The 22,680-nt window shown below is 40.1% G+C and overlaps 1 protein-coding gene across 3 annotated transcripts in view; it reads left to right on the plus strand.

Annotated features, from left to right (window-relative positions):
- dhx36 (DEAH (Asp-Glu-Ala-His) box polypeptide 36) overlaps positions 1-22,680 on the plus strand; it is a 34,579-nt gene that overhangs the window by 11,275 nt on the left and 624 nt on the right. For all 3 annotated transcript variants that reach the window (XM_008425855.3, XM_008425856.3, XM_008425854.3), the window contains 14 exons: positions 1,129-1,234; positions 5,783-5,870; positions 6,338-6,393; positions 6,475-6,539; positions 6,946-7,089; positions 7,994-8,111; positions 10,402-10,500; positions 12,240-12,413; positions 12,593-12,679; positions 12,778-12,861; positions 14,060-14,159; positions 14,418-14,508; positions 18,762-18,882; positions 22,470-22,622. In XM_008425855.3, the coding sequence (XP_008424077.2) occupies positions 1,129-1,234; positions 5,783-5,870; positions 6,338-6,393; positions 6,475-6,539; positions 6,946-7,089; positions 7,994-8,111; positions 10,402-10,500; positions 12,240-12,413; positions 12,593-12,679; positions 12,778-12,861; positions 14,060-14,159; positions 14,418-14,508; positions 18,762-18,882; positions 22,470-22,622 (1,486 nt within the window). The remainder of the gene's footprint in view (positions 1-1,128; positions 1,235-5,782; positions 5,871-6,337; positions 6,394-6,474; positions 6,540-6,945; positions 7,090-7,993; positions 8,112-10,401; positions 10,501-12,239; positions 12,414-12,592; positions 12,680-12,777; positions 12,862-14,059; positions 14,160-14,417; positions 14,509-18,761; positions 18,883-22,469; positions 22,623-22,680) is intronic.

Genomic DNA, 22,680 nt, shown 5'->3' on the forward strand with positions numbered 1-22,680 from the left:
GACTAAACCTTTCTTGTTTTAGGTTAGTTAGAATTATTGAAATTATTTCTATTTGCTAAATGCCAGAAAACTTACAGTATTTTTTTTTGTAGCTTTCTCTGTATATTGTGTTCAATCATTTAATCTGAGCAGGAAGTTTCTTACCTTAACACGATTTGTTTGGATGGTTTCAATATGATCAATATATATTAATATTGGCTCAATGACTATTGATATGTGTAATTGAGATAAAGGTTGGCTTATAGTTTGTAAGTTAAACAATGTTAATGAAATTGGAAGATTTTTTTCAATTAGTGTTTTGCTCTCATGTTAATTGGGTGAAATATACAACAAAAAGTATATTTCTGGTTTCCCTCGTTCCTGCTGTAGAATGTAGAATCCCATCACAAGATGTTATTAGTAACAGTGATGCACAATTAAAACTGTCTATTTGTAGTTAATCTGTATAGTCGTTATCTCCAAAGTGTGGCGCTGGAAAAGCGCGAAAACTCACCTTAAAAAACGCACGGTCGGTGCTTGAATCTTACAAAAATGTACAAACCCTGAATGCTACAGCTGCTGTTTTTAGATGTAAAAATCACAATTCCTCTCCTCGTGCAGCTTGGCTTGCTCCACTGCTGCCCAGAAGTCTCAAGATATTAATCCTGTATGGTCAGAGCATGATCTGAATTGCTGGCCTGAAATTCAATTTCAAAGCACTCAGAGCTGGGCGGGATTGGCTCGTCTGAGCGCTGCAGGGAGATTTGTGTATCGCCCGTGGTAAGAACAAGCACTAAACATATTCAGAAGTAAAATTATTGACATCACACGTTAAAAATATGAACTAACAGTGAACGCGATTCACTGTCAACAGGGCTGGTTAGTATATATTTCTTCGTTGTGTTTTGCCCTTCAGACTGAGAAGAGAAAAAAAAGAATGATGCTCTACAGGTTGTTTCTGGTGGAAATCTGTAATTTAAATCCGTCGGAAAACAAAAGAATAAGAAACACCAGTAAATGGGGGGTGAGGGGGGTAAACGAAACCCTTCTGGCCTCGATGCGACTAGTCGGAGAACAACAGAAGGGCTTTGTTTTCATCCTGACAGATGAGAGGTGGCGACGCGTTCAATGTTTGTCAATGTTTTCCAGATACTCTGACAGCACGATCGAGGCGGTGGAGATGTTAGACACCGATGAGAAGATTGATCTGGAGCTGATCCTGGCGCTGATCCGGCACATTGTGCTCAACGAGGGGGTGAGCGTAATCGCGTCTCCGGTTTCAGCGCAGTCAGGAATAGGATTTCCTTTTCTCCAGTAAATCTGCGCCGAGGAAGATTACTTTTTGCAGGCTGTCTCTGATATCAGAGCAGAACAGGAGTCTGCCACCGGAACACGCCCGGAGGATTTTTATTTTATTTTTTTAGGTTTGCGCCGTTCCCCTGACATGTTCAACACCGGCAGTGGCACACGTGGAAAACGGATCCACGTTAAGAAAAAAAAAAAAAAAAACTTAAGAGGTGACACGGCTGCTTGAGCTGGAAAAGGAGAGAGGCAGAGGAGAGCAGATGGAGGGAACGGGGCGAGCTTCCAAACACAGAGTGACTTTAGATCAGAGAAAATGACACCGATCCTGGCAGCAGATCTGTGCTAATGAGTGATGGAGCAGATGCTCTCCCTCTACACGTCCACTTCTCCCTCCCTCCATCACCCTTTTTTTTCCCTTCCTTCTTCCAGTTCTCATCAGGTTTCATCCTTTCATGTCAGCATCTTTTCACTGCTACTTTTGCAGATTACTAACAGCGGCAATCAGTTCAGCTTATAGGGCCTAATCAATTAGATTATCATTGGATATATGATTATTTGTGTGATTCTAGAAGTGAAGCTGCTTTTAGATTCATTACACGCAGTGTTGTTTTTCAACCAGCGCCTGTCTCTGCTAATTTTGAAAATTGTCGCTCGCATCTAATCAGAAATTATTTACATTTTATATAAGAACAACATCAAAGGATTTTTGATTCAGAAATATGAATATATGCGTTATCATGGAAGAGAGCTGCCTTGATATTTGTCATTAGGTTTTTAAACTAAAACCTCTTCCAAGAGGGGGGGACTTAAGGGGGGGAGAGTTTGGGGGACTTAAATAAGAGTCCCCCAAACTCTTATTTAAGAGTTTGGGGGACATGAAGGAAGTTATGGACTGAAACCGAGATCAGTGATTCAAGAGCTGCCTCACAAAGACATAAACTACAAATATCTCATTACTCATGTAAAACTGGTTCTTAACCAGAAACAATATTCAAAGTGTGTCCCCTGTTAATATCAAAGTTAACAGAAATAAATGCATAAAACTATATCTTTATGTGGATAAAGTGTTTATATAGCTTTCGCTTTTTGTATCAGGGTGTTTGTACATCTTTAAAAAGTCCTTCATATATCTAAAATTAAGGCCTTAGAAAATCTTAAATTCTTTTTAAAAAAATTATAAATTGGCCTTAAATACGTTAATTATAGGTCTTAGTTTTTTTTTTTAACGTAACTGTATTGTCTATTCTTCTATGTTCATGTGTATGTAATTTTCTGTCAGGTCTGAGTCTTAATTGCAACTTGAAGCGGTTGAGGCTAGCTAGCTAGCTTTTTTGTGTCTATCATGCTTAAGAGTTTTTCGCCATTGGCTCTCATCTGTTCCTAACCTAAATGTTGATACATGCAAAAAAAAAACTTGGCACCAACGGGGTCCGGGCTGTAGAGAACCATATGCTGTGAGAAATGCAAAGCCTCAACAGACCCCAGAAATTTCACAGTTTATGCTATGATTGACTGCATCATCACCCTCCAACCATTCCCTAAATTTATTGAAATTTATTGTTTTTTTCTATCTTGGACGGTGGCATTAAAAAAAAAGTCTTAAGACAGAACCCCAGTGTATGTACATTTTGAAATGGATGAACTTCTTTAAGTTATATTGCCAGACTCCAAACAATAATGTTGAGCATAACATTTCACAGCAATTCAGGAAATGAAACGAGAGCAACTCAATTTTCCATCGTATTTCTCTCCAAGCAACGTGGGAACCAGTCGTATTGTTTATGTTTGCTTGCGGCCGGCGGCCTTGCCCGAAAGGTGCGAAAGAGTCGAGAAGAAAAAAAGAGCGCCTTGGAACGAGGAGTGACTAACTCGGACAGACAGAGTAATTACCCTCTCCTATATGTAGCCATATCTCCATCAGTCACGGAGCCACTCAGCCACTCGACCAGTTGATTTGCCGTGGCATTGTCAAACGGCTGAGAGGGAAAGGCTCTGATTCGCCATGAAGCCGCTCCGCACCAAGGATATGGCCTGTCTGTTGGGTTTCGCCTGTGATGATTGGTTAATTATATTGAAGGGGTCTATGATTAGACGTTAAGGGGTTTGACATGCGAGCAATAATGACTGCCTGCTAGGTGAAGCTCTGTATGTGGGAGGATCGGTGTGCATGTTGCCAAATAGTCGGCTAACACCACTGAACTGTTTCTTTTTCTTTTCTTTTTTTTTTTCCTTTGAACTAATCCACTTCTTTGTGTGCCTCAGACTGTAGCTACTGTATATACGCAATTTCTACATCACACACTCGCTCTCATGTGAGCGCAAGCCTTTGGGGATAATAATTATGTGCAATTAAAAGGCAGAGGTAGTTAATGCTATGAAATAACTTCTTTGTCTGAATATTTTCTTTTTATTCCTTTCACCTGATGAATAACTGCTCTTTTTGAAGATTGGGCGTTTTTCTGACTACTTGATTTCACACAGAGATCCATTTTTGCCTAATTTCAGGTTCCTTGTGCAGCAAATCTTTGCACAGATTTTTAGAAGTTAGACTATTTTTGGTTGTTTTGTGAAATTTTCTTCAAGCATTTTTTTTTTTTTTTTGCTAAATATGATTTATTCGTAATAGCAATAAAATGGATATAACATCCAAGGCGGTCAACACTTTTTAATGGTATTGTATATATCTTTTCAGCATATTACCATCTGTCCTGTATATAAAACTGTTAATTTCATGTTATTACCGTTTGTTTACGTGTTGGAGCAGGCGTAGGGGAGAGGGCGGCCATGTTTGGCTGTGCGTTTAATTGAAGAAGAGACGGATTTTAGCATTGTGGTCAAGACGGTGCTAGTATGCATTGAACAAAATGTTCAAATCTGTTCATCCCTAATAAGCAAACCCAACATCAGTTAAGTCTGATAATAAAGCTGCTATAATGTTCTGATAGCAGGAGAAGGAAAAAGAGGAATACCTTCCTCTTTAAGATGTATCTGACTGAATATAAAGCTGCTTGTTGACATGCTAGGCTAACATTAGCATGTTTCCTCTTTGTTTGGATGTGACTTGTTGATGATTACCAGTTCCAGCATGTTTCATCGCGGATCCGGGTGATTGTGATCAAACAAACAGAGATTGTGTGAACTGTCTGGCTCTTCATCCTTAGTACGGTTCATGTTTCTACAAATCCTTACAGAATGTGCAAAAACTTCTCAGCGTAGGCATTTAAACGCCTCGTGTTTTACAGCTGCTTTCAAGGGACTTTTTAATTTGACTTACATTAGAGCGTGCTGAGGAAGTGAAACGAGGATACTGAGAGCTTCAGTAAGAGCGAGTCAGCAGGTAGAGCATAAACTGAAGGTAATCAAATTACTCTGACTCCGGCAGCGGATCTCTTCACTAATAGACCGTATGTTTTTATTCGTTGGTGTTGGATTTCCTCTCCTGTTCGACCAACAAAGTATTCACCTCACATGAGAGTGTCTGCTTGCTGAAATGTACAAAGAGGAGTGTTTACATCCCAATGTAGCAGAACTAGATGGATTGTCGTCTGCCAGCGATGGTGGTGTTTTGAAAGCTGTATGAAGTGTGGCGTAAGACTTTATTAAAACCACAGACACAAGTCATATTTATGTCTAATAGCCAACCTGCCGTATTTTATCTGACTGCATTATTCTGCGGTAGATGCTTCTGGTTCAATCCAGTATTTATTTATTTTTTTTCTTATGCAATAAATTTTAAGTGTGAAGCAACAATCTTAAGCGTTTTAGTTGCAAATGGAAACACTGTGGAGGTTTTGATTACTTGCAGGTGTCTGTTATTGCAGCTGTTCAGTGGCTCAGCGAGTTTCTAAGGTTTTTATGGCTTTTTTGCTTATAAAAAGGCAGATGAGGCCTTTTCCATCATGTGTTCGATACTTATTCCCTGTTCCATTCCACTTCATTAAATGTATCTTAATTTATGTGTTCAATGCTTATGTTATTGCCTGTATTTATTTATTTCAGTATGTTTCCCAAACATACATAAAAAAAACTACAAATCTGATGTAGGAATTATTGATTTGTCCTTTGATCATTTAATTTTTCCAGATATTGCAACGTTATTGTATTAGTTTGGTTTCTCGTCATCTTGGCCGACATCGTCACTTGCAGACTCTGTCCATGGTTTCCTTACATTGAAACATCTCTCAGCTGTCATTTGTCTGCATTTCTTTTTTTGCTGTCTTTATTTGGTGGTCTGCTTTTCTTTCGCGGTGTCAGAGAGACGTGAGCTGCTGTGCAGCAGAGACTGACTCGTTACAGTTGGATGTCATAATGATGTTGGCAAGGAGTTCCGTCTCTCATCAAGATGCCGCAGGGAAGTCGGCCTCGTTGGCTCACCACGGCTCATCGTTGCTGGGCATCGTGCTCGTTCATTGTTGTAATGACTATTTAACGGATGCTTGGCAGGTTTGCTTTTACCATAACCTTTGTTTAAAGACGGCTCTGTAATCGTTTCTGGCAGGAGGGAGCAATCTTGGTTTTCCTGCCCGGCTGGGACAACATTAGCAGTCTGAATGACCTCCTCATGGCGCAGCAGATGTTCCGATCAGGTGCGCTCATCTTTTATGGAACGGTTATTGGTTTCGACTTCATTTAACACAAGAGAATAGACAATTTTTTTTTCTGATACACCAACAACATTATTTCTTTTTGGTAAGCTTTAGAATGAATGAGATTTACAGATGTCATCCTTTAAACAATTTGAAAAATGTCATGGCTTTATAAGCTTCTGACTTTGGTTAATTTGTTAGATTAGGGCTATAATGATTCATGAAACAATTCGAGTAACTCAATTTTTAAAATTTGTCAAGTTTATTAATTAAACTATTTGTTTTTCCATTTGAATTTCCAGCTCATGGGCAGCGTGTTTTTAAATGTCACTGTTTGCAAAACACACAACCAATTATTATACTTGGATGTAATAAATACAGCACATGTCATGCATTTACATTTAACTTATCCACCTGTTCTATTATTCTGCTTCATCTCAGCTTTGCTTTTATATGCGATGTTTCAGAAAGGTTCGTCATCATCCCTCTGCACTCCCTCATGCCCACTGTTAATCAGACGCAGGTAAACTTTCTCTTTGTTCTTTGATCATCCGCCAGTCGACCAAAACACCCCGTTTCATCTTTCTTCTCCAACCTCCTCCAGGTTTTCAAAAGACCCCCGCCAGGAGTTAGAAAGATTGTGATTGCAACCAATATCGCGGAGACCAGGTGTGTATGTTTGTTTCCATGATTAGTCTCAAGTCCATTACTTCTCTAAGTGTGGCCCTTTTTTTTTTTCTTTTTTTTTTCTCCTTTGTGCCAGTAATAATGCGCTGAGTGCCAGTCATTACTGGAAAAAAAGCTAATTGGATGCTAATTAGCATATTTTTCTTGGATTGATCACAAATCCTGTCTCCACAACATGGATGAGAAAGTTTAATTTAGTGTTCACACGGCGCCACATTCACATCAACTGAATAGTTTGGGAAGCTGCTCTAACATCACCTCACTTAATATAGACTCTTCTTGTTAAATGTGCTAAAAAGATTTCCATAAACCTTTTTTTTTTTTTTTAATGATTTCATCAGTTTTTCTCTTTTCTTTCCTGACTTATCCCCCCCACCCGTCCTCTCAGCATCACCATAGATGATGTCGTTTATGTGATAGATGGAGGAAAGATTAAGGAGACTAACTTCGACACCGACAACAACATCAGCACCATGACGGCCGAGTGGGTTAGCCTGGCTAACGCCAAACAGAGAAAAGGACGTGCTGGCAGGTACTGGCAGAAGTGGACACTTTGTGCGGCGCATGGAACTGCTGGCTGCCTTAGCGGTGTGAGATTTATTACAGGCGCATCATCAACATCGTATCCGTTTCAAGTCAGTAGCCATATTATGCCTGATTTAGATGTTTAATAATGTTCAACAGGCTTCTGGTTTGTTTCTCAAATTGGTAACATGAACAAAGTATAGCAGTGCCACAAAAGTGTGTATAAAATATCCATTTATTTATTTTGTTTTAAATAACCATTTGAAATCCACACATTTGAAAACAAGAAGAAGGAGCCCAGTGTTGGCACAACACATTACGTGGAGAGAGGCGGGTTTGAGTCTGGGGTTGGGGGAGTTTTTGTAGGGCAAAATTACAAACGCTACCTTTGGGCCACGTATGATCTACTTTATTTTAAAAAAAAATCAACAAAAAGAAATTCAGAAGGGTACTTTTTTTGTCTGGAAGAAATAGGGCAGGTGCTCTATCACCGCCTGGTGTCTATCTGTGCATGCCCCTGACCTTTACATTTAGATATATTTTTAAAAACATTTAGAATGAAGACACTTTTCCCATTAACCCTTCTACGTATCGCGCACTAGAACAGGAGCTTTACCGTAGATCTCTTCCACCAGCTCACATCTTACTGCTTCCCCATCTGCAAACACAGAGAGACAAAGTTCAGACACGCCCAGGTTGTTTCGTCTCTCTGCGACTTGAGATGTCGGTTCTGTTCGGTTGCTCTGACATCAAAGTGCAGCAAGGCCCAATTAGCAGGAGCCGCTTACTGTGTGCAGTTTCATCCCACTGATTTCTCAAATTAAGCCCTTGTCACAGGTCTGATATAACATGTAATCTTTTTTTTTTCCTTCTCTCTCTGTCTGGTTTTTTTTTTTTTTACATATATCCAGGGTGCAACCAGGAAAGTGCTATCATCTGTACAATGGGCTTAGGGCCAGCCTGCTGGAAGCCTATCAATTACCTGAAATTATGAGGACACCGCTGGAGGAGCTCTGCTTGCAGATAAAGGTGATGCATGTGGGCAGAAAGAGATTGGCTTTGGCTGAGGAAACGAACTGAGGGGAGGTTTGCTTCAGTACCAGTCAGAAATGTACAAGCAGCATAAGAATCAATATGCTTCATTTGTGCTTCTTTTCCAAGCATGAGGATATTTCATTTTTAGAATTTTACAACTATTCCCGTGAATGTAGAAGTTTGAATTTAATGTAGATTTTCTCTTATCCACACAGGGTTAAAATTCTGCATACATGCTCAAATATAAACATGCAACCTCATTAATGGCTTTTGTTTAATCTTTTAGCATAATTCTAGCTGGATATTTGACCACCCTTTTATCTAAAACTGTGGACCTTGGTTAAACAAATCAAAAGGGCTTTTCTGCCATATGCTTTGATTTTAGACACAGTCCACACAGCGTTGGGTCATTTACAGAATCACTGTCCAGTTCTGTCCAATTTTCACTTTTGAAATGCACACAGTGTCTGCACATCCTTAAAAAGTCTTAGAATTCATGCATTTAAAATTGAGGCCATAAAATGTCTTAAATTAATTTTAAAAAAGCAAGTTGGCCTTAAGTACACTAATCATAGATTGTAAATTTTGCCATGGCATGGCTATTTAATCTTATTTGTAGTTGTTTAATTCTTGCAGGATACTCTAGGCGTCGCTAGCTAGTTGCTAATACAACCTTGCTAGCTAACTATTTTCTAACATGGGTAATTGCAAATGTGTGGCCAGTTGGCTGGACAGGGTTTGTTTTTACTTCTGTTTCCAGCCCATACAAGTCAGCAGGATTCCCCCAGTCATCCACTAATTTATAGTTTTTTTCTGGCCTAAATTTCATTCAAGGTGGCATTAAAAAGGTCTTAAAAAGCCTTAAATTTGACTTACTGTTTGCATCTTTACAATGTTTCTTTCATAGCTTGCATCCTCTGTCATGGAAATGTAAAACTCATCTTCCAGTCGTGATAAGCTTCAGCCTTGATGGATCATGGATTTTTATTTTTTTTTTTTCCGACCCAATCTTAATTGCTTCTATTTATGAGAGGTTACGTTTTGGGTCGGATAAATAAGCCTTAGCTGATCCCCAACACACACCACAGCCAGTTTTTACGTGCATAAAGCATCAAGCTTCCAGAAATGCTGCGACATCGTGCGAAATGCATGGACCGTGTTTAAAGGCTACATCTATGCCAGTTTTTCCGCTGCCACTTCTGCAAAATTACAGCAATCAGATTTGCAACGAGAATTATGCCAAAAAAAAAAAAAAAGTATTAATGTCTACAGAAATCTCCTGATTTTCAGTTTTCTAAGAGACATTTATCCTACTTTGTGTTGTATCAGTATTCCAACCAAGTGTGAAGGATTAGTCAGTGCTGGTGGGGTTTGGTTCTATTTTGTTAATGAGGATTGAGGAAGGACATCCCAGACTGACTCGCGCCCCCTTTCCAGCTGTTTGTTATTTTTACATACAGTGTTATCACATCTGTTTATTGCCTCATCTCTCCACATCTCTCACTATGAGAGATGTGGAGAGATGTCCACATCTCTCTTTTTTTTTTTTTTTTCCTCTGTTGGCTGCTTGCTGCTGTTTGTCTCTTTGAATCCTCGTCGCGCACTCAAAAGTGTTTAAAGCATCGCTAATGGAACATAAAGCCAAAGTTCATTCAGTTCTGGTGTTTGCAGAGATTGTTCTCACCAGCAGCTTTTATTGTATGGGATTTCAAGCGTGCATCTTCCTGCAGCCTCAGTTCAATAAATTCGAGTGTGTGTGTGTGCGTGTGTATATGTTTTGTTTTTTGTTTTTTTTCCAAAGCTGGTGGGTGAGAGGCTGACTAATGCGTCAGACTAACCTCAGAGTGAGAGACACTCTGACAACATGCAGACCCCAGGCTGAATCTCTAATGCACAGACACTCCAACGTCTCTCCCACACCCCATCTTTTTGTCAATTGCAGAGTGGATGTGTGGTTGCTACTTTACTCTTTGGTGAATTTAAAAGTCTGCCTTTTTTTTTTTTGATGTGGAAATGAATGCACTTTAAGTGAATGTGGACATTCATAGAATCACCTCTTATCACAAATTCTCTCTTTCTGGCACTAAAGGAATCACATTAAAGCGGCTCCATGCAAATGCGTGTCGAGTGGCGCCCGTCCAAACCGCCTTTCGAGAGCGCTTGTCGGACAGAGAGAGACGCACACGAGCCCTAATTTCATGCAGTACCCAACAGTTTGGTTTGTAATCTGGTGTGCGATGAAATGCTTCGGCTGACTGGATGAAAATTGATGTACGCCCTTTAGATTCTGAAGCTCGGCTCCATTAGTCGATTTCTGGAGAAGGCCTTGGACCCGCCGAGCGAGAAGGCGGTTAACCTCGCCATCAAGAGCCTCACAGACCTGGTAGGAAACTGTAAAGATTACATATAGTTTGTTTCAAGGGGAGGGGGGGGATTGACGGGGATCAAATAGTTCTTTAACTTCATCTCAGTCAGGCTGTCTGCACATCTTTAAGACGTCTTAAATCCCCATGTCTAACATAAAGCCTTAAAATGTTTTAAATTCATTAAAAAAAAAGTTAGTTGGCCTTATGTCGTTTTAAATTTTGCCTTGGTAGGATTATATACAAATATAATTGATGTATAGATACTAACAATCCTTGTAACAGCAGTTTAACTTTACACAAAAAAATTCAAATCATATCAATATTACAGGAAGGGCAGGAGAGAAAAGAGAAATTAACTCATCTTTACTACTGCTTTACTATGACATAATTTGTTACATTTCTTCTCGTTTTTAATAAATCAGTCTGGATGTAAGTTAATTGGAGAAGTAATCCTCCCAATTTCATGAATTTCTTTTAGGATTTTTGTTGGTGCGTCCTTATTTCCATAACTCCTCGTAATTAAAAAAATAAATAAAACAATTAATAGCTGTTAATGTTATTTTAGTCAAATATTTGTCACCCAAGTTCATTTGACAGACGACTCCTCACAGGAATATTGAATGAAAAGCATATTAAAAATCCTGACCCGTGATTGTTTGAAAACATCAGTCGGTTCTTTATCATTTTTAAAGTTATTCAGAGCCACAGTGGAGCCACAGGCTGTGGACCATAACTATTATTTAAACCATGCATTACTTTTCTTCGAACTTCACTGTTTTATCAAACTTTGTATGGGTCTTATAAAGTCCCAATGACATGCAACATTTTTGATTTGGCAAAATGATAAAATATGAAATAATTGAAGAAAAATAAATACATTTCAAAACTCTAAAATGCCATGCAGCATTATGGGGATCCAGAGCTACCAGTCCTCACACGATGAGGCATGTTTGTGTCTAGTTTTGGATTATTCATGGTGTTTGAAGTGTACAGATTCCTAACCTTCATCATGAGAGAAGCAAAAAAGAGAAAAAACCAACAGTTACCATGTGTGCTTGCATGCCCTAGAATCGATTCTGAGATGTAGAAATGTTTATGTACATATAAAAAAAAATGTTTGGAGACCTTGCCTGAGGGGAAAATTGAGGTTTGTTGATGTACTGCAAATTTCTGTCTAATACTTAAGCAGCAAACTGGCACAGTCACCTTCTATTACCAACTGGTTACCTTGAATGTAACACAGATTGAAAAAAATCTGAAATTAAATACAGAGACACGAAAAATATTCCCCATTTTCTATTAAAATCACCCAGTTAAGTTTCATGTTTGATGATGCAATGCTGCTGACCTTATTGCAAAGCTCCTGTTATTAAACTCAGAAGTACTTTGAACATACTTCTCCTAAAACAGGGGTCACCAACTCCAGTCCTCGAGGGCTACCGTCCTGCAACTTTTAGATGTGTCTCTGCTCAAACACACCTGGATCAAATAAACTGCTCATTTCCAGCCAATTGCAGAGAGGAATGAATGCTGGTGAGGAAATTCAAACATTTTGGAGCAGAGGTGAATCTAAAAGTTGCAGGATGGTAGCCCTTGAGCACTGGAGTTGGTGACCTCTGTCCTAAAACATGTTATGCACTGACTGTAAGTCAAGCCTCTGCCACTTGATTTTGACGGGTGTCATTAGAAACGCATCGTCCTGAGCTCAAGGTGACATGAAACGTTTCCCTCTGGTCTTTGTGACGCGGTGCGGCAGAACGCTCTGGACCACGCAGAGAACCTGACGGCGCTGGGTTTCCACCTGGCGCGGCTCCCCGTGGAGCCGCACATCGGCAAGCTGATCCTGTTCGGCGCTCTGCTGGGATGCCTCGACCCCGTGCTCACCATCGCCGCTTCGCTCAGCTTCAAAGACCCTTTCTTCATACCCCTGGTAGGTTGCGCCGCGTCCACAGACATGAAAGCCGACGTCGGCGGCAGATGCAAGCACGCACACTTCAGCGCATTGCTGCAATCTGCCTTCTGGCTGTTTTTTTTTCTTTCTTTTTTTAATCTATCGTGAATATTTAAGCTTTTTTTTTTTTTTTTTTTTTTACTGCCCATCTCTTTTAGGGTAAAGAGAAGATGGCAGACATGAGGAGAAGAACTCTGTCCAGAAACTCAAAGAGTGACCACCTCACTATTGTTTACGCCTTCAAGGTAAACGAATCTCACAGCCGTGAGCCTGACTTCGCCTCTTAAGCTGCGACTGTTGGATGACTTAATTACGTCTTAATTTCTCATGCGCCGGCTGCCAGGGATGGCAGGAAGCCAAGCAGCGGGGCTCCAGGTATGAGAGGGAGTACTGCTGGGACAACTTCCTGTCTGCCAACACACTCCAGGTGAGGCTGGGCTGATTGCAAAGTGTTTATTTTTTCATTTTTTTTGCATCTGACAGATGGGTGGCGGGAAAATTAATTCAGTTTAAAGTCATTTGCAGAAGAGTAGCAACACATTTAACTCACAGACAAACATTAAATGGTATTAGGCTAAAAAGATGAGATTATTAGCAACATTTTCAGGACAAAATTAAGAATTCCTGTTTTTTTGTTTTTCACAAATAAAAAAATGTTTCACAAAGCACAGAATGTGTTTTATAGTAACGATAATAAGTGTAAAAATGTTAAATTCAGGATTGACTATTCTGTATGTTGTAGATGTGAAATAAATCTCAACCTCATCAAGTAATCTGTTGCGTGCAGAATTTATCAATTCATGTGTAAAGTTTGAACTTTGAGGGGATCAAAATGTCCAGACTTATTAAAAAACAACAACAAATTAATTAAATAAGTAATTAACCGTTTAGTTTAGCACTGATGGGAAGCGCCGAAGGAGAATCAAACTTGTTCATGATTAGCAGCTAAGTGTTAGCCAGTTACAGAGCTTAGGAAAAGGTTTACATCTTGTATATCGTAATTAGTTTTTCTGATGTGCCCTCGGCAAGAGCAAGATGCTGGTATAAGGAAATGGAAAAAAAAAAGTTATGTTTTGAAACCAGTGAAGTTTTTACTTTTTATTAATCCTGCAGTTTAATATATTTTCAATGAGTTTTCTCTGGCTCCCACATGTTTCTTTCCAATATTCTGACCTGGTTGTATAAAAAAATATAATAATGGATGACATATGCACATACACATATTGTTCGTTTTATCTTTAAGTTTACATATAATTCTGTGACCACATGAAGCCAAAGGTTTCCTTGCTGTCTTGGCCTACAAAACTGATTCCGGCTCCATGACTCGCATATTTCTTTTTCTCACTTGCAAAAGATTCAAAACATTCTAGATGGCGTGGGAACTAAATGACTGCCACTCACCACACTTATAAAGGCAACCTTGTTTAAAAATGACAGTATCCAGGCTCCATTTGGCGTGACTGACAATCAGCCGGCTGCAGGTTGGCTGTCAAAGCAGATACTCTGGGTAAAATCATGTTGCTACTCTGTAAACTTCAAAAAACAAAAAGACGTTTAACACTCTGCACACGAAGCATGTAAACTACAAACTTGCACTCCGGTAATGTGTCCTTTTCATTATTTAGATGCTGCACAACATGAAAGGTCAGTTTGCCGAGCATCTCATGAGTGCTGGCTTTGTCAGCAGCAGGGATCCCAAAGACGCTAAATCCAATATCAACTCGGGTAACTACAGGAGTTTTCTTTTATCGTTCAGACTATTTTACTCTCAAAACGTTGGGGATTATTCGGCTTTTGTGTCAACACATTATCTGAGATGAAGCAATCACCATTGAATGCTTCCACCTAAATGCCATAGTTCTCCGTGGATTTCACCTGAAAGCCAAATATCCCCAACTGTTAATGAGCATTGTATGTTTTAAACCAGAGAACCCTTCAATGGAGCCGTGTGTAATTAAATATGATGGTCTTATATTTTCTCAGACAATGAGAAGTTGATCAAGGCAGTGATTGTTGCTGGGCTGTACCCTAAGGTGGCCATGATCCGACCCTCTTACAGCAAAAAGAGACCTGGGTGAGTCTGTCAGTCTGAGAAAGCTCACAGTTGAGAAGTAAATTATCCATTGTGTCCTTTGTTTTTTTTTTTTTTTTTTTTTTTCCTCTCCCTGAAAGACAAATGGTGCCAGCGCTACAGTCACTCATCAGACTTCTTAGAAGGAGTTTTGGATGGGTACTGTGACAGTCGCAGCTGTGCGGCAACCGTGTTTCAAAAATTGTCAAAAAAAAAAAAAAAAAGAACGAAGCAAAGGCACTTTTGCAGCTCAAGATCAATGCACTCATCACGGAGGAGCCCTGAGGCAGCTGTCATATGTGGCAGCTTTGACCTGTGTGCCAAAGATAAATGGCTTTGGGAATGGCAGTTTTATTTATATATCACATTTCATTACATATCAACTCGGATTACAAGCAGTATACGATGCAGTGCTGTAAAAGGAGTTTAACCCCTTACATATCTCTTCTGTTTTTGCCTTGCTGAATGTCAGACAAGAGTGAATACAATATGCAGTTTTCAAATAATCAATCATAGTTTATTTTTCTCTGTAAAAAAAATAAAAAATAAATAAATAAATGATTTGTTTTCCCCTTGGGGACGACTGCTGTCATTGTTAGTTTCCAGCAGCTGGCAACGAGTCCTTTACATCAGTGGTCCCCAACCTCTTTATTATCGCGGACCAGTCAAGACTTGGAATTTTTGCTGCGGCCCGGGGGACGGGGAGGGGGGGAAAGGAGGAGGGGCGTGAACCGTCAGATAAATCCATTCTCCTGTCTCTTCTCTGGGCCTTTTCCCCTTCGCAAAGAAACTTTCCAAAGACATCTGATCTGTTTCTTACTCATTTTGCTGCTTGTGGCCTCAATGTTGGCGCCCAAGTAACCGAGAGAATCTGGTTAAAGGATTTTCAAAATAAAAGATCCTCCAGACTCAAATAATACTTAAAATGGAAATATTTAATTATTTCTTGCGCGACCCGGTACCAATTGGTCCACGGACCGGTACCGGTCTATAGACCGGGGATTGGGGACCACTGCTTTACATCGTTCTAGAGAAATGTTAATCCAATCTTTTTGCACAACTGTCTTAAACCAACCTCTTTATATGAGATTTGAGCATGAACAGTCTGTTGAAGGTTATGCCTCCGCATCTTTTTGTATTTTAGTCCAGACTTTGACCAAGCCACTCAAAAATATTCATTCTGTCTTTGTAGAAGTCCTTTGGTTGAGCTTTGCGTCAAGAGTTTTGACCTGCTGCTTCATGTTAAGATCGCAACAAACAGCCGCACGTTTCTCCTTCGGGGTTATTCTGCTAAGGATCAGAGTTTGTTTCCTTCAATTGCCGGAAGTCGTTCAGATCCTGAAGCAGACAAGTTGATCAAACTACCACCACCACATTTGACGTTCGACGTTGTACGCCAGATGTATCCTGGCGCATATCTTCCAAAAAAAGTTTACAACATTTTGCCTTGTTTCAGCCTACTTCGTGTTGTTGGACAGGTACTAACAAAGTGAGGGCTAGCAGTAAACAGGCCCTTAAGTGTGTCTGTTAAAATCCAGGTTTGGCTAATTAGCATTTATTAATGACCTTTTCACATAGGGCCAACTTCGCATAGTTCGTTTTTTTTTCTTATTATTTTTAGATTAAGTCCTCATTTGAGGACACCGTTTTGTATTTACGCTGATTGAGTTTGAGCTAATACATGTACGTACGCCAGCAAAACAAAAGCTAAAGAAATCTGTAAGGGGGTGATAGTTTTTCACAGCACAGTTTATTTAAACGATATCTGTCGTAATCAAGGGATCACGCTTCTGTTTTAGCGCTTAGCAACACTTTCATGAATGCCATGAATTTTCACCGAGTCCTTTTCGTTTGCATGTGAAGCTAGCCGGTCGTAAGATAAAACAATTTAATTGCTTGTGTAGGGGCTCTTTCCTTTGTTACCAAATCAATCTGCAGTTAGTTCTCTGCTGTGCAGCAGTCGGTTTTGTTTTGTTGGCACACACACACACACACACAGACACACACACATTTGGAACAGGATGTCACTTTAAACTTGGACATGATTATCAGACTTTCTGCTTTCTTTTGTTCTTCTGTTCCCTAGCAGACATGAAAGGAATCATTCTGAGAATAACAAGCTAAATGCATTCGATTGGATCCAGTGAATAATTTCTTTTTCTTTCAACAAATTTGTTCTTGTTGGTTTTCGTACCACTGAGAGCAGAATATGTGCAGACAGACGCTTGGCCTTGAATGTGAGGCGTAAGACGTAATATTTCCTACTTTTCGAAAGGAAAAGCGTTTCTGAGCGATAGACTTTATATGAAAGTCAGAGCAGCTTTAACCTTGCATTTGAATTCTGAGAATGGTGTGTTGAAGTGTGATTTTACCACTTTACCATGGCAGGGTTTTCCTGTTAGACATAAGATCCAGTGAATAGAAGTGGTCAAAATGCACGTGTCGTTACGTAACCCATTACAAACACCTTTCTGCCGTAAAGCTGCGGTCAAAGGTCAAAGAATACTTTGTATTCTTTGAGATATTATGAGCTGTCCTGCAGTTGATTTATCCATCACTTTGGCTGAAAACGGATGTTTTGACGACACGACGCGAGTTAAAGACGACGCCACGGCGAACTCGGCACATTCCCGCTGCGTCGAAGCAAAGTTGATCTGAACAGTTTCACACAGTGTCATGTGAACGCTGTTTTGTATAAGCCTTCGCATTACCTTCACTTTGTTACATTTGGGTTGCATTTGTATTCAACCCTGTTCGCATTGACACAGAAAATGCGGTTTATTAGATGCATTGGCAAATAATTATTTTTGGAAGTCATCCTGAAATGAAGCGTTTGGCCTTTTGGTGTGGATGAGAAATGCAATGTGTGGTGGAAAACTTCAAATCTCATGGCATTTGAGGAAGGAACATAATGCCCAAGAAGAAAACTATACAAATAAATCATTTTAAGTAACAAAATCCTCAGGTTGTAATATTATTAGATTTAGAAATTTCACACAAAGTGACATTCACAACCCCCCCCCCCCCCTCTCACGCCCCCCCGCACACACACACACACACACACACACACACACACACACACACACACAAAGTCAGAAGAAGCAAATCTGTCCTGTGACTTCACCTCATATTCCAGCCCCAGGAAACGGGTTTTGCTGTGAAAGATTAAAGCATAAATATAACTTTCTGGTCACAAAGAGCTGAGAAGTAATTAGAGAATGTTTATGATGTTTCATCAAAAGATCCCCTGGCCCAACTTTTGAATGCGAAGCCCGATTTTTATTTATTTATTTTTTTTCATGCCTTGGGATTGTGCTGCTGCCAATGTGGCCCTGGGTACATATTACTTGTAGAGGAAAAATGGATTCAATTAAATCAGAAAAATTCTCAAATGAACTCTGGACTTTCTGCTATGGAGGGGAGTCTCAATAGGAACAAGCCCAAGGTTTTCATATGACCCTCCTATTCCTCTGACTAAAGAGTGTTTTTTTTTTTTTCTTCTTCAGTTTTGTTTTGTTCCTTTTATTAAAAGCAGGGTTGTGTGGAGTATGTATAAGTAATGTAGGCGCTAACTGCAGCAAACTGCAAAAATTGTGGCAGTTTGTAGAGTCACAAAGAGATTCTCATTGGGGCTTTAGAGCAACAACTTTCGCTCTCTGAAGACGTTACACGCCCAACGAACTCCCCACTCCGAGAGATTAACTCCATCCATCCAATCGGTGCTGAGATTTCTAAATCTGCTGAATCTCACCCTGAACATCTTCTGTAGGAAAACTACTTGGCTTTTTTTACCCAGGAAGGCTTGCCTGACCTTTGACGACCCACATCAACCCGCTTCGGTCTGCGAATCAGTCAGACTGAGTAGGATTCACAAATCACGTTCAATAATGGTTGTTCTTCCTCTGTTTCGAAACTCGCCCTTGATTCTGAGCCAGATATTCTTAAGTGACTCGCATGGAGCCCCAGTGGTTCTGCTTTGGGCTTAAGGCAACCTTTGAAAACCTTCTATACATTTATGAACCGTACAGCAAGGCGTATTTTACCAACTTGAGATTAAAGATGCTGAATCGGATAATTGAATGTTCACAATTTCTGTAAAACTGTGTATGTTTCCTTAATTAGTAATGCTTTGGAAGGGTCAGCGATGTCTTAATTTAGCAGCACCTTAATACAGAAACCGGTTGTTTTTGCTTGTTGAAGCAGAATCCACCAAGAACGTGAATATAAGCCTTGCTGTTTCGTCTCGTCCACCTCAGGGTCAAGGTGTACACCCAGACCGACGGAAAGGTCTGCATCCATCCCAAATCTGTCAATGCTGAAGAGAGGGAATTCAACTACACATGGCTCATTTACCACCTGAAGATGAGAACCAGCAGCGTAAGTAAACGGACGTTTTGTTTTGTAACAACGGTAGAGCAAACTGCGTGTGTGAGAGCAAAGAGTGTCGTTTGCTGACATCTTGAGGAAATTCTGATCTGCAAAATTTAGTTTAACGGTTGTGGGAAGGTGAAGACATTCTAACCAATCTTCTGGAGCATCAGAGATTATTTTCCTCTCCTCGCCTGTTCAGAGTCATCAGAATGTATTCGTCTTCCTACAGCTTTTTTTTTTTTTTTTCCTTTTCTGTCACTCTTCAATATTTCACATCATCAAACTGATTTATCATTTTCCGAACCCTCTTGAAAATGAGATCTAGATCTCGATGGGAGTTTTACCTGGTTAAATAAAGGAAATAAAAACAATTTGAATTTATAGCAAACCTCTGTAAATGGAAAAAAAAAAAAATCCAAATGAGCCAAAATATTATTTCATTTCTGAAAGTCAAACAGACCGTATTCAAATTACTTTATTAAAAACAAAAACGTTGCCTGTTCCACCTAACACCTGGCTGTGCCACCTTTGCCTCCATAAACCGACAATTTGCAATGACTGGCAATAAGCCTTTTACTTCACCATGTAGAAACTTTAGTCTTTATTTACTTCAGCTTCTTTGCAGAGAAGACTAGGTCACTTCCCTTTTCTTCATTTTATTTTGTTGAACCATTTACACTTGGACCTGCTGATGTGCTTTCAGATCACTTCCCTCTTCCATAACTCATGTCTGCTGGAGCATGAGGTCTTTAGATCGGTGAAGGATGTGTTGCTTTTCTTCTTCTTCTTTTTTTTTTTTTTTAGATCTTTCCGTGTATTTTGTGCCTCCAGACAGGTATCCTTTAAGCGACAAGTTGATTTTACAGGTCGGGAATCAGCAGAACCGTGACTCTCGTCTATATTTGGTTTATCACGTCCCACCTCCTGTGCTGCGTTTTTGGTTCATTTCCCCAAATATCTTGCCATTTGAGCGCATCGCTGGCGGAAAATCTCCACCTGTGAAACCCCCGGCGTGAACAACCACCACCACCGCTAAAAACACAAGCCCGTATTGTTCGTGTTTTCTCCTGCACATCTCTGCTCGTGTGAGAAAACGGCTTTTGGGATTCTGCCTGGCCTCTTCTGAAGAGCACCTGTGAGAGGATTTGGAAGCACCAGTGGCTAAAGGTTGGCGGCGGTGCCACGCCGGCTTTGCACTTAATGAATATTTGATTAAAAACGCCGCCTTTCAACCGTCTCTCAAAGGCTATCGGGCTTCAAAGCTTCCAGGCACAATGCAAGACGCGGTCAGAGGGGCGAAGCGGTCGACGCCGATTCCTGACCGCCACACTCAAAAGCGTCTTCCTTTTTTTTTTAATAAACCCTTCCTCAAACTCTTGTTTTCTTCATCTATGCGTCTTTGTTGGTCCTGTGCGAGAGCTGCTGCTCTGCAGGAAATAAAACCAGGTTTCATAGAGAAATCGCTCTGATTGCATCCTGGACCTTCGTCATCTCTGTGTCGACAAAGAAAACGTGTCGGGTTGTAATTTACCTTTGCGTGTTGCAGTTAAATCTTTTTCTTTTGTTTTGTATTCTTCTTCCCCTCTCGCTCAATGCCGCGCTGCTGCGCTCGCAGTGTGAGGTATTCAGACAGCGTGAGATTTCCAAGGTTATTTGCTCGCTAAGAGAGGAGGAGGCAGAAGAGTGGAGAAGCAGAAAAGAGGGGGGAACCGAGGAAAATGTGCGATGACGTTAAACTTGATCTCCTCTGACGCACTCGTCCCCGGTGATCCATTACATCACAGACTTACAGGGTGAATGTAGGTGTGCCGGCTCTCTCTGCTGATTTACTTCCCACTGACTCGACCCTTAATTTTCAGCTTGTTTTATACCGCTGGAATATAAATATTGTTCGTTTTGACCTTTTTGTCTTTTTAATTTATCGTCAGAAAGTTTGTGTTTTTTAAAAGGACACTGTAGGGTTTTCTTTTTTTTTTTTCTTTTTCTTTTTTTTTTACTTGAGTGCAGTGAATGTGCTTCACGTTGCTTGTTGGGCAATACACAGCACAGGTCAGAGGTCAACATGAACCTATGACATTACTTTTGTTTTGCTGTTGTTTCTTTTGCTGGATGGAATGATAAGGCAGCAAACAATAAGACTGGAAATCAAGAATAAGATTGAAACTGAACATAAACATGAACTAACGCTGGGATAAAATGTCCTTGAGCAAATTCCTGCTTTCTGAAAACCTCGTGAGTCCCTAGCATTATTCTGACTGGAATTTTGGCACTTTGTTTTTTTTTCTTGTTCAAGAATATGCAAACATATTGAGTAAAAATAATAGTAGGAGTTTTTGCGATGAATTGATTGTTGGAAAAAGTGTCAACTAATCTAGTCATCAATCGTTAACTGGAGAATACAGACTCAAAAAAAGGACGTTTGCTGACGTTTCCCTCTGAACATATTCAGAGCCGTAATTTAGCCTAAACTGTACAAAAATGTTTACTTTTTCCCGTCTAAGATGGGAAAAAAAACATTTTTGTTTGTAAATGTGTTATTACCCAGAACTCCTTAAGTGGCGTAGTTTTAGCTTCACCTGGTTCAAATTGTGTAAAAGAATAAATCAATTCATTTAAATACTGTTAAATGCTGAGCTTTTCACGTTATCTTAGCTTCAACATGATCTAGAATACACTAAAGGAAGGCTGTGTTACAGCATAATTGGCAATAAAATGTTTATTTTATTTTTTAAAAAGGAATCATTTGCATCTTTTATTGTGTTTCTAATTTTGTATTGTATTGTGGTCAAATGAAAAATCAGCAGTTTGCCAATTTTATTTTTTTTTAATCCAATTAACCGTCGGAACAAATGATAGAATAATCAATTACTAAAATAATTGCCAGTTGCCGCCCTAATTAACTTGAGTTTCGTTCCATGGTTTCGACTTTGTGCAGAGAAAACCACGTTACATCCAAACTTCTTTTCAAGGCACTGGATGTTCTGTTATCAATGGCCTTGATGAGATGATGTGAACTTCTGACTAACAGCTTTGTAAAATAAAGATGAGCTAATTGTAGGTGAAGGCAATTAGCAGACATTGTGATTATTTTGAGTTCAGACAAAATCAATACATTGATTAGTACTTTGCAGTGGCTTCATGAAACGAGCAGTTATTTATGTTCTGTTATCATTCTTCTAAAATAAGATTTTATTTAGATTTTAGTTGTTGTTTTAGGTTTAAAATACATGTTATTTTTTTGTTATTATTTAGGTAAAAAATTGGAGTGTTACACTCAAGCTTTCAGTTCTTCATTTCGTGCCTCGCAGAGCGAACTGCTTTACATGAGCAGCTGTCGGCCGAGGATGTGAAATGAATAGAAAGAGTGGAGCACATTAGGGAGATTCACAGATGGGGCAGGATGACATTTCTCCTCACACCAGAGGCACCGAAACACATTTCAAACTGGCACAGCCTCTCTCTTCACTAATGGGACACTTTCAGCCCACACCGCGGCGTCGCTGTCGGCCTCGGCAGCAACGCCGCTCCCCGTCACCGAAACGTGCTAATCTGCTGTAGCGATGCCGTAATTGCGCGAATACGTCTCCCTTCAGATCTTCCTGTACGACTGCACCGAGGTGTCGCCGTTCTCGCTGCTGTTCTTCGGGGGAGACATCAGCATCCAGAAAGACGAGGACCAGGAGACCGTCGCGGTCGACCGCTGGATCGTCTTCAGGTCCCCGGCGCGCATCGCTCACCTCGTTAAGGTGATCCAAGCCGACGCCAGATGCTCGTTTTACCCCAACGTGTTGTTTGTTTTACCTA

Source organism: Poecilia reticulata, chromosome 13, assembly GCF_904066995.2.
Source record: "Poecilia reticulata chromosome 13, P_reticulata-male-v2, whole genome shotgun sequence".
NCBI lineage: Eukaryota > Metazoa > Chordata > Actinopteri > Cyprinodontiformes > Poeciliidae > Poecilia > Poecilia reticulata.